Consider the following 14793-nt stretch of genomic DNA (forward strand, 5'->3'; position numbering starts at 1 on the left):
CCCGCGGCAGAACCCCCCAAAATCGTCGGCTGATCACTGCAGACGTCCAGCAGATCCCGCGGTGTTTCGCAGACGTTACGTCGGGACAATGGAATCTATCCCGGACAGTATCCGCCCTCACAGGCTCCAGCCAGGCATCGGTCTTGGATTCGGCGCAGGATCCACGGGGACCCTCCGCTCGTCTCTCCGGCCCGGGGTCACGATGCCCATCGCTCCGCTGCTTCCCTCCCCGGCCTCCCTGTGCAGCAGCGGGCCTCCTCCCCCGCCGCCGCCGCTGCAGCTCCACAGCCTGTACGGCAGTATGGGCGGCATGGGGCTGGGAGGACCGGGGGCTGCCGGGGTCGGGCTGTGCAACCCGAACAACCCGACCGTGCTGAAGGAGGCGGTGGAGGCGGTGGTCCGCAGCTTCGCCAAACACACACAGGGTTATGGCAGAGGTAGCGTCCAGTCAGTGGTCATAATAATGACTGCCCTTGTTTTCATGATGTGCAGTACATGCTGTTAAACCCGTGTCCACTTCTCTCAGGCTCAGCGTTGTGCTAGTTTGGAAGGGGGGTTATACAGTAGTACAGTATAAAGTCACTTTAGCTACGCCATTTGTTTGGAAGTAACGTAGTCCCGTGCTAGTAGTACAGTAGCGAAAAACAATCCAACGCCCTGTGATATGAATGATATGGGGTCAATACTGTTCATATGGCATATATTTGTGATCATATCGTGCTTTATTTTCACCTACTATGATATCGCTATAATAATTATTCGTTGAGTTTTAGTTTTGCTGTAATTTTTGCTGCCTGTCCCTGTTGCAGATGTAATAATATCAACTAACTGTTTTTTACAGGTGCTACTGTAATTGATCACATCTCGAGATTTCCCATGTTAAAGTATTAATTTCTGTAGTTAGTATATGTGGCTCCCATGAAAACGCACCACAACAACAACAAAAAAGTTTAGGGAGAAGCAGTGACTGTACACGAGGCGAGTAATTTATCTTGCTTAAAAACTAAAATCAGACAAATAGATAATGCTGGCAGTTGGAGTTACAGTAATACATGTGGCCTTGGCCATTGTTAATACTAATAGGATGTATTATCAAAAAGACCCGTGCTCTGATTAACAGTCTATTCCACAAACCCCATTTAGGCTGCTTAACACCCTCAGCAGCACTGGCAACGCCATAAACGTTTGTTTTATTACACAGCTATAACCTATTATGTTTTCAGTGTTGTTCCAATTTTATGTGGAAGGGAGGCAGGGAGGTAATTCAAATCAAATTTTAAGAGGAAGCCAAGTGTGTCATATTGGGCCTTTTCCAATGTTATAGAAACACAATAATTAAAGCAGTACATGTCTATCACCATGGTATTAGAGTGCATGAGAGGGTATAGCCTATTGTAAAAAACAAAACATTGCTGCACCAACAAGAAATAGTCTATTATTAGTCTCTATATTATATATAGTATATTATTAGTCTATTATAGAAGTTGTCTATATTTGGCAAGCAAATTAAGTGCCAGGTTCATCCTTGCTGTTTCTTATCCGGGCAATCTATGGTGAATACAGTTACATTACATGATGTCATTTAGCATGCATTTAGCAGACACTTTCATCCAAAGTGACTTACATTTTGTCATTAGTAGTTCTCGCAAGCACTTTTGATCACATCGCAAAAGATGCAGGTTTTGCCTGAAGACCACAGTCAATAACAGTAGCTAGTTGCCCTGCATTTCTGTGTGTACTGATGGTTCTTGTACCTGGTTTTAGATCACATGTGGACAGGTGTTAGGTTAGTTAACAGTATATAAGGCCAAGGGCTGCAACATAAATGCAGTGCCAAACTGAGAAAAAATGTAACATTGATTAGTTAAATGTGTAAAGTAGATATGATTTCTATAACATGTTATGGTGTTTTTAATGTTTTGCAATAGCTCAAAAATGTTCCTCACATGCAGTTAAATAGTCTAAAAAATGAAGTATCTTATCACTCTCTTAAATCGGGGACCAAAACGCTCTGTCTTGTTTCTTTTTCTTTCAAACCAATGACAATTGCCCTGGACGTGTACATAGGTCAACCACCGTAAAGCCCACAACATCAAGGTAAAAAACTTCCGGTGAGAATCTTCAAAATAAAATCTACGACACTACGAGGTATATTCTATTATTCTATTCGGCAAAAGAACCAAGCAGGCCTACCTTATTGCATGATCCAAAATCCTCGTCAAAACACAGCGTGTAAGTTACTAGCTCGGAGGTGATTGTTGTTGTTGCTACTTGCTAGTGACATCACGTGTACTTTGAAAATGGCAACACGCAGATAGAGGAAGGGGAGGGGAATTCTGACTGAAATGGGTCGGCTCGGCACCAATGACAGCGCTTTTTTACGGTATACCCACAGCCTGCTTCCATTGAGTCAGACTACATATCAGCCAATAGCACTTAACTCATCACCAGCTAACAATAAGACCAAAGTTAATCATGAGGACTTTCACACAGTAAAAGAGCGTTAACCAAATTGTTGGGATTGGTATTATCCTGAAACTGTGGGCTTTTATACATAGCTGATCTCAGGACGGGCCTCCCAGCTTGTTGATAGAGGCCTGCAGTCAAAGGCAGCAGCAGCAGCAGCAGCAGCAGCAGCACTAAAACGTACTGATCAGTCTCCAGAAGCTGTGTGTGTGTGTGTGTGTGTGTGTGTGTGTGTGTGTGTGTGTGTGTGTGTGTGAGCCAGAGAGCTGTCTGTGTTTCTATCCAATAGCGAGAGCGGGGAGGCAAAGGAAAACAGAGGAGAACCTTGGATAATGTTGGCTGTGCTCACATCTCTCTGCAGACCAAAGCCAGAATAATAATTCATCACAGAACTGTAACTAACTGCTTTCCCTTTGTTGTTGCTTCTCTGTGGAGGGCAGAAATGTTATATTGACAAAACGAGCGTATCGAGCGTAGGGTTCAGTGAGGGTTTCTTGAAGCCTCTGAGGTGATGGGGGATTTCCACCAGGCAACCACATAAATATTTGCTCTAAGCAGGAAAAGCCTCAAGATGACATTCCCCCAAAGCCTTTCCACATTGTACTTAGAGAGGATATTGCACTTCCCCAGTCACTGGCTACAGGCAATGATGCTTTTCATGCAAACTGCAGATAGCATTTTGATCTCTGAAAAGAAAACAATAGTTTAGTTGATAACCCCTCATTTCAACTGGACTTCTAAACCATAACTCTTCTTATGTAAACAATGGGCGTGATAAAAGGTTGATCTTAGTGACAAGGCTTCGTCTCTCTCTCTGTCCTCCAGTGAATGTGGTGGAGGCTCTGCAGGAGTTAAAGCTTCTTCTTCTCTCTCTCTGTCCTCCAGTGAATGTGGTGGAGGCTCTGCAGGAGTTAAAGCTTCTTCTTCTCTCTCTCTGTCCTCCAGTGAATGTGGTGGAGGCTCTGCAGGAGTTAAAGCTTCTTCTTCTCTCTCTCTGTCCTCCAGTGAACGTGGTGGAGGCTCTGCAGGAGTTAAAGCTTCTTCTTCTCTCTCTCTGTCCTCCAGTGAATGTGGTGGAGGCTCTGCAGGAGTTAAAGCTTCTTCTTCTCTCTCTCTGTCCTCCAGTGAATGTGGTGGAGGCTCTGCAGGAGTTAAAGCTTCTTCTTCTCTCTCTCTGTCCTCCAGTGAATGTGGTGGAGGCTCTGCAGGAGTTAAAGCTTCTTCTTCTCTCTCTCTGTCCTCCAGTGAATGTGGTGGAGGCTCTGCAGGAGTTAAAGCTTCTTCTTCTCTCTCTCTGTCCTCCAGTGAATGTGGTGGAGGCTCTGCAGGAGTTAAAGCTTCTTCTCTCTCTGTCCTCCAGTGAATGTGTGAGGCTCTACAGGAGTTAAAGCTTCTTCTTCTCTCTCTGTCCTCCAGTGAATGTGGTGGAGGCTCTGCAGGAGTTAAAGCTTCTTCTCTCTCTGTCCTCCAGTGAATGTGTGAGGCTCTACAGGAGTTAAAGCTTCTTCTTCTCTCTCTCTGTCCTCCAGTGAATGTGGTGGAGGCTCTGCAGGAGTTAAAGCTTCTTCTTCTCTCTCTCTGTCCTCCAGTGAATGTGTTGGAGGCTCTGCAGCAGTTAAAGCTTCTTCTTCTCTCTCTCTGTCCTCCAGTGAACGTGGTGGAGGCTCTGCAGGAGTTAAAGCTTCTTCTCTCTCTCTGTCCTCCAGTGAATGTGTTGGAGGCTCTGCATGAGTTAAAGCTTCTTCTCTCTCTCTGTCCTCCAGTGAATGTGGTGGAGGCTCTACATGAGTTAAAGCTTCTCTCTCTGTCCTCCAGTGAATGTGGTGGAGGCTCTGCATGAGTTAAAGCTTCTTCTTCTGTCTCTCTGTCCTCCAGTGAATGTGGTGGAGGCTCTGCATGAGTTAAAGCTTCTTCTTCTCTCTCTCTGTCCTCCAGTGAATGTGGTGGAGGCTCTGCATGAGTTAAAGCTTCTTCTTCTGTCTCTCTGTCCTCCAGTGAATGTGGTGGAGGCTCTGCATGAGTTAAAGTTTCTTCTTCTGTCTCTCTGTCCTCCAGTGAATGTGGTGGAGGCTCTGCATGAGTTAAAGTTTCTTCTTCTCTCTCTCTGTCCTCCAGTGAACGTGGTGGAGGCTCTACAGGAGTTAAAGCTTCTTCTTCTCTCTCTCTGTCCTCCAGTGAATGTGGTGGAGGCTCTGCAGCAGTTAAAGCTTCTTCTTCTGTCTCTCTGTCCTCCAGTGAATGTGGTGGAGGCTCTGCAGGAGTTAAAGCTTCTTCTTCTGTCTCTCTGTCCTCCAGTGAATGTGTTGGAGGCTCTGCATGAGTTAAAGCTTCTTCTCTCTCTCTGTCCTCCAGTGAATGTGGTGGAGGCTCTACATGAGTTAAAGCTTCTCTCTCTGTCCTCCAGTGAATGTGGTGGAGACTGCAGGAGTTAAAGCTTCTTCTTCTCTCTCTCTGTCCTCCAGTGAATGTGTTGGAGGCTCGGCAGGAGTTAAAGCTTCTTCTTCTGTCTCTCTGTCCTCCAGTGAATGTGTTGGAGGCTCGGCAGGAGTTAAAGCTTCTTCTTCTGTCTCTCTGTCCTCCAGTGAATGTGGTGGAGGCTCTGCAGGAGTTAAAGCTTCTTCTTCTGTCTCTCTGTCCTCCAGTGAATGTGGTGGAGGCTCTGCAGGAGTTAAAGCTTCTTCTTCTGTCTCTCTGTCCTCCAGTGAACGTGGTGGAGGCTCTGCATGAGTTAAAGCTTCTTCTTCTGTCTCTCTGTCCTCCAGTGAATGTGGTGGAGGCTCTGCATGAGTTAAAGCTTCTTCTTCTGTCTCTCTGTCCTCCAGTGAATGTGTTGGAGGCTCTGCAGGAGTTAAAGCTTCTTCTTCTGTCTCTCTGTCCTCCAGTGAATGTGGTGGAGGCTCTACAGGAGTTAAAGCTTCTCTCTCTGTCCTCCAGTGAATGTGGTGGAGGCTCTGCAGCAGTTAAAGCTTCTTCTGTCTCTCTGTCCTCCAGTGAATGTGGTGGAGGCTCTGCAGGAGTTAAAGCTTCTTCTTCTGTCTCTCTGTCCTCCAGTGAATGTGTTGGAGGCTCTGCATGAGTTAAAGCTTCTTCTCTCTCTCTGTCCTCCAGTGAATGTGGTGGAGGCTCTACATGAGTTAAAGCTTCTCTCTCTGTCCTCCAGTGAATGTGGTGGAGGCTCTGCAGGAGTTAAAGCTTCTTCTTCTCTCTCTCTGTCCTCCAGTGAATGTGGTGGAGGCTCTGCAGGAGTTAAAGCTTCTTCTTCTCTCTCTGTCCTCCAGTGAATGTGGTGGAGGCTCTACAGGAGTTAAAGCTTCTTCTTCTGTCTCTCTGTCCTCCAGTGAATGTGGTGGAGGCTCTGCAGGAGTTAAAGCTTCTTCTTCTGTCTCTCTGTCCTCCAGTGAATGTGGTCGAGGCTCTGCAGGAGTTAAAGCTTCTTCTTCTCTCTCTCTGTCCTCCAGTGAATGTGGTGGAGGCTCTACAGGAGTTAAAGCTTCTTCTTCTCTCTCTCTGTCCTCCAGTGAATGTGGTGGAGGCTCTGCAGGAGTTAAAGCTTCTTCTTCTGTCTCTCTGTCCTCCAGTGAACGTGGTGGAGGCTCTGCAGGAGTTAAAGCTTCTTCTTCTCTCTCTCTGTCCTCCAGTGAATGTGGTGGAGGCTCTGCAGGAGTTAAAGCTTCTTCTGTCTCTCTGTCCTCCAGTGAATGTGGTGGAGGCTCTGCATGAGTTAAAGCTTCTTCTTCTCTCTCTCTGTCCTCCAGTGAATGTGGTGGAGGCTCTACAGGAGTTAAAGCTTCTTCTTCTGTCTCTCTGTCCTCCAGTGAATGTGGTGGAGGCTCTGCAGGAGTTAAAGCTTCTTCTTCTGTCTCTCTGTCCTCCAGTGAATGTGGTGGAGGCTCTGCATGAGTTAAAGCTTCTTCTTCTCTCTCTCTGTCCTCCAGTGAATATGTTGGAGGCTCTACAGGAGTTAAAGCTTCTTCTTCTCTCTCTCTGTCCTCCAGTGAATGTGGTGGAGGCTCTACAGGAGTTAAAGCTTCTTCTTCTCTCTCTCTGTCCTCCAGTGAATATGTTGGAGGCTCTACAGGAGTTAAAGCTTCTTCTTCTCTCTCTCTGTCCTCCAGTGAATGTGGTGGAGGCTCTACAGGAGTTAAAGCTTCTTCTTCTCTCTCTCTGTCCTCCAGTGAATGTGGTGGAGGCTCTGCATGAGTTAAAGCTTCATCTTCTGTCTCTCTGTCCTCCAGTGAATATGTTGGAGGCTCTACAGGAGTTAACGCTTCTTCTTCTCTCTCTCTGTCCTCCAGTGAATGTGGTGGAGGCTCTGCATGAGTTAAAGCTTCTTCTGTCTCTCTGTCCTCCAGTGAATGTGGTGGAGGCTCTGCAGGAGTTTTGGCAGATGAAGCTGACCAGAGGGGCGGACCTGCGGAACGGGGCTCTGGTGGTTTATGAAATGGTCCCTTCCAACAACCCACCATACGTCTGCTACGTTAGCCTTCCAGGAGGAAGCTGCTTTGGAAGTTTCCAGGTACAGTATGTGTATTTTGTTAGCCTGAGTGTTATTACAACAACAACAACAACAACAATGACTACCGTAAGTGCTTTATAAAACAAATACGATTTTTTTTGTCATGATCATCATTCAAGGTTTAAAGGTTCAAAAAACTTGAGGCAATTTGCTTTGCAGACAGTAGTCCAACACGATACATATTAGGTGACAAAATAAAGAAACCCATCAGTTTCTGTTTTCAGAAATATATTTTACTCTACTCTCTGCTAGATTGCTGGCATGAAAGTAAAACTCAAATTGGTGTAATTCAAATTAGATATTACAGAAGTTATTAGCTACCTTGTTGTGTCCCTTATTTATCAAACAGCTACAGTTAAAAGATGTAGCCTAAACCTCTGTGATTTTAAAATAGTGAGAAATTCACATCAAGTATTTTTTCTTGTTTCTTTTTAAATATGGGTTTGGATTTTATTACTCATTCAAACACCAAGGTACAAGCTTTAAAACTTAATGTGAAACCTGCTTGCAACCACAGGACTTCAAATATGGCTGTGAATGTGTTCCTACAAAACACCACATTCCTACAGTAGTTCATTCATTTCACTCCATATACTGTATAGCACTGCCAGTCCTGAACCCTTTTGATTCTATCTGTGTATCTGATGCTAACTGAAAGCTAATGGGTCAATTCTTCACTGTTGACAGTTCTGTCCAACCAAGGCAGAGGCAAGACGCAGCGCTGCCAAGATCGCTCTGATGAACTCCGTTTTCAACGAACATCCCTCACGTCGCATCACAGACGACTTCATCGAGAAGAGTGTGTGTGAGGCCCTGGCCTCCTTCAACGTAAGTTAGGCCAGGGAGGCTAGTCATTCAATGAATGACACAAGCTAGAGATACACCAATACCTTAGTCCACACCAAGCTAGAGATACACCAATACGTTAGTCCACACCAAGCTAGAGATACACCAATACCTTAGTCCACATCAAGCTAGAAATACACCAATACCTTAGTCCACACCAAGCTAGAGATACACCAATACGTTAGTCCACACCAAGCTAGAGATACACCAATACCTTAGTCCACATCAAGCTAGAAATACACCAATACCTTAGTCCACACCAAGCTAGAAATACACCAATACCTTAGTCCACACCAAGCTAGAAATACACCAATACCTTAGTCCACACCAAGCTAGAGATACACCAATACCTTAGTCCACACCAAGCTAGAGATACACCAATACCTTAGTCCACACCAAGCTAGAGATACACCAATACCTTAGTCCACACCAAGCTAGAGATACACCAATACCTTAGTCCACACCAAGCTAGAGATACACCAATACCTTAGTCCACACCAAGCTAGAGATACACCAATACCTTAGTCCACACCAAGCTAGAAATACAACAATACGTTAGTCCACACCAAGCTAGAAATACATAGCTAGATATTCCAGATATGTATATTGATAATATTCACAAAGTCACCAAAAAAGAGAAAGTTATTGCACATATAGAAGTGTCTGACCCAAAAATCCAGCACAAGTGAAGGTCCACTTTGAGCCCATGTCGCACACAGACGGACTTGAATTGCTTGTTGTCCTTCACAGGGAAACAGAGAGGAGGCTGACAATCCCAGCACAGGAATCGGAGCATTTCGCTTCATGCTCGAGTCCAACAAAGGAAAATCCATGCTGGAGTTTCAGGTACATAAACTATGGAGTGTGTACAGTATTTCAATCATGAGAGACTCGTAAGACATTTTTACAATCTTTATTGAATCAAAATAAACAGTTTAAGCATGGCGTATGACTCCATGATGTGACGCTCCTCTTGCTATAGCATGGGGTGCTCTAACTATGCCTTTTAGTCTTCCATGATTGAAATTCAGTCCAAGACTACACATCTCTAAGGACACCAGAATCAGTAAAGACCCTCTTGGCTGAACTTGAATGTTGTGACATAATGAAATATTATGTACATGGATACTTTTTTAATCGTTTTTACCTGTGGCTGTAACAAATATGGAGACAAAAGCATGAGCAGCTTGACAGAACCACCAGTGGGGTTTCATTTGCATGACTCCCTGAAATGTATCAGCATTATGTGGGGAAACTGCTCAATTGGACCTCCAATGGGGTTCCTTGGTTCAGTTCGGTCATTGATGTGTCCAGCTTATCTACAGCTAGCATAATGTTTTTCTGTGTATGTATGTATAATGTATAATTAAGAGAATGGGACTTAAAGGATAATTTCGCAATTTTTCAACCTGGGCCCTATTTTCCTAACTTTTGATGTCTAAGTAACTAATCTGAACAACAATTTAAAATTGAAATGGAAAATGCAGTGGGTTCTGTCTCATTCCTGTCTGCTTGGCTGTTTTTGTTTCAGGAACTGATGACTGTGTTCCAGCTGCTGCACTGGAACGGAAGCCTCAAGGCCATGAGGGAACGACAGTGTTCCCGACAGGTCAGTCCACTTGATTCACAAATCACTTCAAATACAAGTACAATCATGATGAAATGGGACATCTAACACAGAAAAAGGCAAACCTACATAATGTATGTATGTATGTATGTATGTATGTATGTATGTATGTATGTACAGTAGGGGTGTCAAAAATAATCGATTATAAGATGCATCGCGATGCGGACGTGCACGATTCTGCATCGATTCACAAATGTCAAAAATCGATTAAAAAAAAAAAAATAATAATAATAATCAAATCAAATATAATGGAAGTACATGCAGTTGTTTATTTTAATTATGGATCATAATACAATGCAAAAAAGAAAGTGAGAAAAAATAAATCATGTATTGGGGAAAAAAAGTGATGCATCGATTTAAGATGCATCGAGATGCATCGATAATCGTAATCGAATCGAATCGTAGCCCTCTGAATCGTAATCGAATCGTGAGGCCAGTGAAGATTCACAGCCCTAATGTACAGTATGTATGTATGTATGTATGTATGTATGTATGTATGTACATACACTGTATCCTCTGTTGCATTTTCCTCTGACACTGTCAGCATGACATCATTCATATTTGGCACGGGTACCGTGCAGATGGTGACAAGGCCAGATTTTTTATGACAATATACCACCAATTAATCATTATGACCAAATGTTGTTCATCTTTCTAGCAAATCTAGGTAAATTTCAGACTTGAAAGTAGTGTCCGGCCTTGTCTGAGGGGAAATGAAAATGAACTAGAGTCATATGATCATTTTCATGTCCTCTGTAAAGCATTGTGAAAGATACTACAGCGTCAGAAGAGTGTGTGTAGATCTGTGTTTTTTAGACTATCAAAGGGGAGAGCAACACTCACCTTCTTACCCTTTGATACTATATTCACCACTGAACTTATTTGACTGACAGGAGGTCTTTGATGCATACTATATTCACCACTGAACTTATTTGACTGGCAGGAGGTCTTTGATGCATACTATATTCACCACTGAACTTATTTGACTGACAGGAGGTCTTTGATGCATACTATATACACCACTTAACGTATTTGACTGCCAGGTCTTTGGTGCATACTACAGTATATTCACCACTGAACTTATTTGACTGGCAGGTCTTTGGTGCATACTACAGTATATTCACCACTGAACTTATTTGACTGGCAGGTCTTTGGTGCATACTACAGTATATTCACCACTGAACTTATTTGACTGGCAGGTCTTTGGTGCATACTACAGTATATTCACCACTGAACTTATTTGACTGGCAGGAGGTCTTTGATGCATACTATATTCACCATTGAACTTATTTGACTGGCAGGAGGTCTTTGATGCATACTATATTCACCATTGAACTTATTTGACTGGCAGGTATTTGGTGCATACTACAGTACCGTATATTCACCACTGAACTTATTTGACTAGCAGGAGGTCTTTGATGCATACTATATTCACCACTGAACTATTTGACTGGCAGGAGGTCTTTGATGCATACTATATTCACCATTGAACTTATTTTACTGGCAAGTCTTTTATGCACAGTATATTCACCACTGAACTTATTTGACCGGCAGGAGGTGCTGGCTCATTATTCCCATCGGGCTCTGGACGACGACATGCGCACCCAAATGGCGGCCGACTGGGTGAACCGGGAGCAGGGGATAGCGGGCACGATCGGCCAGGCGCTGGCGTCCACGGAGCGGGAGCTGGAGGAGGCGCGGCTGGCAGGCAGAGAACTGCGTTTCCACAAGGAGAAGAAAGACATCCTGATGTTAGCTGTGGGCCAGCTCAACGCAGCCAACACTGCCACACTCCCCTCACACTAAATCAGCAGCTCCTCGCGGGGGGGGAAAAACGCCTTCACGCTCCGTAGGATTCTTGGTAACAGTATTCAACACTTCCTAGATATAACGGTAACTTTTGTGTATCTTATATGAAGGTATGAGGATCAGATATTCAAGCCTTGTTTTATGCACATCCATCCTCCGTAACAAGCATTTACCACTATAGCTGTTACCTCTTTGTGCCTAGTGATTACAGGACAATGCAACAATGCTTTGTTTTAATTACCTGTAAACGGGCTTGACACAGCAGCTGACTGGCGTGTTTACGCCTTTTAATACATTTTATTCCAAGCTGTCCTCACGCAACGTAAATCTTACATCGCAGTCCGAGAGAGAGACGACGCCTGCCTTCTGTCAGTGAATGTACAGGGCATATAGTGGTATGACCCATCAAGCCAAACAGATCTGATCAAGGTATGGATCCTTCTGAGGTCAGATCAATGTGTTTCTCCAAAGTGTTCGGTGTGTTTACTTGCACAAAGTGTTCTGGGTAGTTACTTGGTAATTCAAAGATATTACCACAAAAAACAGACTTACTTAGACAGTAAAAAAAAAAACAGCGATGGATGGAATAAAGTGTTTACATGTGTCAGTGTCCCAGCTAATATCAGCATACCCCAGAAATCATAATCGGGTTTCTCATAGTGGGTATATGCCCTTGTATTAGGGATATGGTGTTAAATTGTATCGATGGTATCCTTGAATCGTGTCGCAGTTGAAATGTGCACGGAAACACACTCAATGGCTCTTGTAATATTAGGGTACAATGCAAAAAATATCAGCTGGTTACTGATTGCTTTGAAAAAAGCTCAGGTATCTGAAAAATCAGATAATGGATCCTCGCTTTGTTTTCTTTCTTTTTTTTCTCTCTTTTTTTAAGGCTTATGAAAACTACTCCAACATCCTTTTTGTGTTTGGTGACGATGAGACCGGCAGAATGTATATTTTCAGTGTGCTACAACTAAAGTACCTTTATAACAATGCTCCTCTATATTTACTCTTTTGGCAGGAGTGTTATAATACTGATTCTGTTGGTTCTCTGTGGCCAGGTGCTTTTCACAGGTGCATTTCTGTTTAAATTCAGAAGGATTCATGTATGGCAAACTAAAATGTAGGTGGCGATCTCAACAGAAACCTCCACTAGCCACTTCTTCTGTTAAAAGTCCACTTTGGGTTTTTAAAGATCTGATTCATCACGACACAGATTGTGAATCATAGTGGTCGACCCAAACAGTGCCTGCACTTGTGGTTTGATTTGTGAGATCCTGGACTCAAAAGATTGTTGCCAGCAAATGCTAGTGTAAGTCTTGGGGCTAGAAAAAACGGTCTCATTTATCACCTTCCAAACCGTTTTACAGCACAGTTAACTGTGTAGAAGGACCTATTTCTATTTTATTTTGTATAAATAGTATTTCCGAGATGTATCTCTATCTAGATTGTCTCTGAATGCAGTAATGCTCTTGACATGAAGGTATTTTCAGTGAGTGGTTCTTTTAAAGACCCCATGTAATGGAATTCACACTTCAGTTCATAATGTGTGGCTCTGATGAACAAAGGAAATGTGGGCAGCAGGAGTTATGCAAGTGAAACAGTAGGAGGCCACAGCTTGTTGCTGAATGTTTTATAGTCAACAGCAGCAACTGATTACACAGCAAATAAACAACAAAGAAGCAGGGGTGGAATATGGCTGAAGCAAGACAATTTGTAGATTATTTTGCTGTATCTATTTCCTGTGATCATTGTGCCTTTTTTATATTAATGCAGGCAATGTTTAGATACTTTGTAACAACTCAAAAGTGTTGTTGTTGTTTTTATTTCCTGGGGTCTTTAAAGGAAGTTTTAAGTGTTCAAAGTTTCAATCTGTTTTTCAAGTTCTTCTGTCATAATCAGTTGTGATCTAAAAGTTAGAAATTACATCTTCATCAAATCAAAGTTACATTACAGTTACAGTACCGTGATTCGCAATTTCCTGGAGGAACTGATATGTTACATTACATTAGGCAATGAAGCATTTATTTTGTCATGTTACCTTTGATATACTTTCACAAACATTTGAGATACTCTTAGGTTTTGTACTCAGATTGCAAATTGTGTGCTTCACTTTTACAAATATGCCTCTACAAGCAACTTTGAGTTATTTGCAATTCTACTCGATTTTAAAAGGAAATGTGTTATATTATGTCACGCTGTCATGATTTAAATCATACTTGATTGCTTTACTTCATGAGGTGTAATATACAAGTCTGCCTGACAAAATACATAGACAAGTTGAAAAATGAATCTTAAGTAATTTCCACCTAAGACTGCAGCAAAAAAAGAACCATTCTAACTGAAAGGTTAGATCAAAAACTATAACACTTCAGGCCAATAAAATATTAAAAAATTAAGTGGTACAGCAGAGAACACTTTGACCCCATGTGGCTTGGTTGCCTGGATCTAGCCTAATTATTATTATTAAATCTATTGTTTTCCTCATCACTTGTTAACCACATTTTTAATCAAGCAACTCAAGGGTCTGCCCTGAAACTCAACTGTGTGGATACATTTCCTGAAGTCATCAGTGATTGTATCATCCTCCTGGACCAATTCCAATGCGATACAAATCCAAGCTGAATGTGATTAACAAGATAAAATGAAAACAAGCAGTTGAAGCTTGTTCTGAATGAGCTGGTTTCAGGCAAGAGGCTGGAGATCTTGCATTGTGTGTTTGTGCATTTTTCTTCTGCTTGCTCTTGTTATAACACATTTGATACCGTTCTTGACATGTTTCTTTGTGATCATAATCAGTTAAGGATTTATTTTATACAATGTTAAACAATGGTAGGCTTATATAAGCTTTTTTTTCTTGTTACTGTCTGTCCATTTTATATAAAAAAATATTTTGCTTTTCATTTTTGGCTTTGGTGCATGATGTTTTGTTCAAATTTTGTTTTATATGTTTCATATTCTATACAGTATTATTTTATATATATAAAAAATGTTTCTTAAGGCCCATATTGTATGTATTTTCTATGAACATTTTGTATTCCATGTTTATACTTTCAGTATATTTATATACTGTAATAAATCAGCCAATACAAATGTTTATGAAGTTGTCTTGTTATTTGTTTCACTGTTTAGTAAAAGGATGAATACTGAACCTAGGTAATACTCTAAAGTATTGATGTGGCTTTTCCCAGCTGTTTTATATGAACTCTACAGTACACACATTTGTAACCAGGGGTCCTTGAGGGGGTTCCAAGGGGTCCCTAGTAATTTGATGACGTGTTAAACATCACCATTGCTTCATAGAGATAACAGATAGATTCACCTCTCTCATACCTACAATACAGACCAAAAAAAGGTCTGAAATGATAGACAGACAAACAGATAGATAGATAGATAGATAGATAGATAGATAGATAGATAGATAGATAGATAGATAGATAGATAGATAGATAGATAGATAGATAGATAGATAGATAGATAGATAGATAGATAGATAGAAACACCATCTTCGAGTCACTTCCTGTAT

At 42.2% G+C, this 14793-nt stretch overlaps 1 protein-coding gene across 1 annotated transcript; it reads left to right on the forward strand.

Annotated features, from left to right (window-relative positions):
- The first annotated feature begins 87 nt into the window (after positions 1–87).
- lix1l (limb and CNS expressed 1 like) lies at positions 88–14345 on the forward strand. The gene is made up of 6 exons (XM_083646678.1): positions 88–437; positions 6819–6982; positions 7670–7810; positions 8579–8674; positions 9360–9437; positions 11010–14345. The coding sequence occupies exons 1-6, from the start codon at positions 89–91 to the stop codon at positions 11259–11261; spliced, it is 1080 nt and encodes a 359-aa protein (XP_083502804.1). The 5' UTR covers position 88; the 3' UTR covers positions 11262–14345.
- The last annotated feature ends 448 nt before the right edge of the window (positions 14346–14793 follow it).

The sequence above is a fragment of the Poromitra crassiceps genome, assembly GCF_964638095.1.
Source record: "Poromitra crassiceps genome assembly, chromosome: 11".
NCBI classification, from domain to species: domain Eukaryota; kingdom Metazoa; phylum Chordata; class Actinopteri; order Beryciformes; family Melamphaidae; genus Poromitra; species Poromitra crassiceps.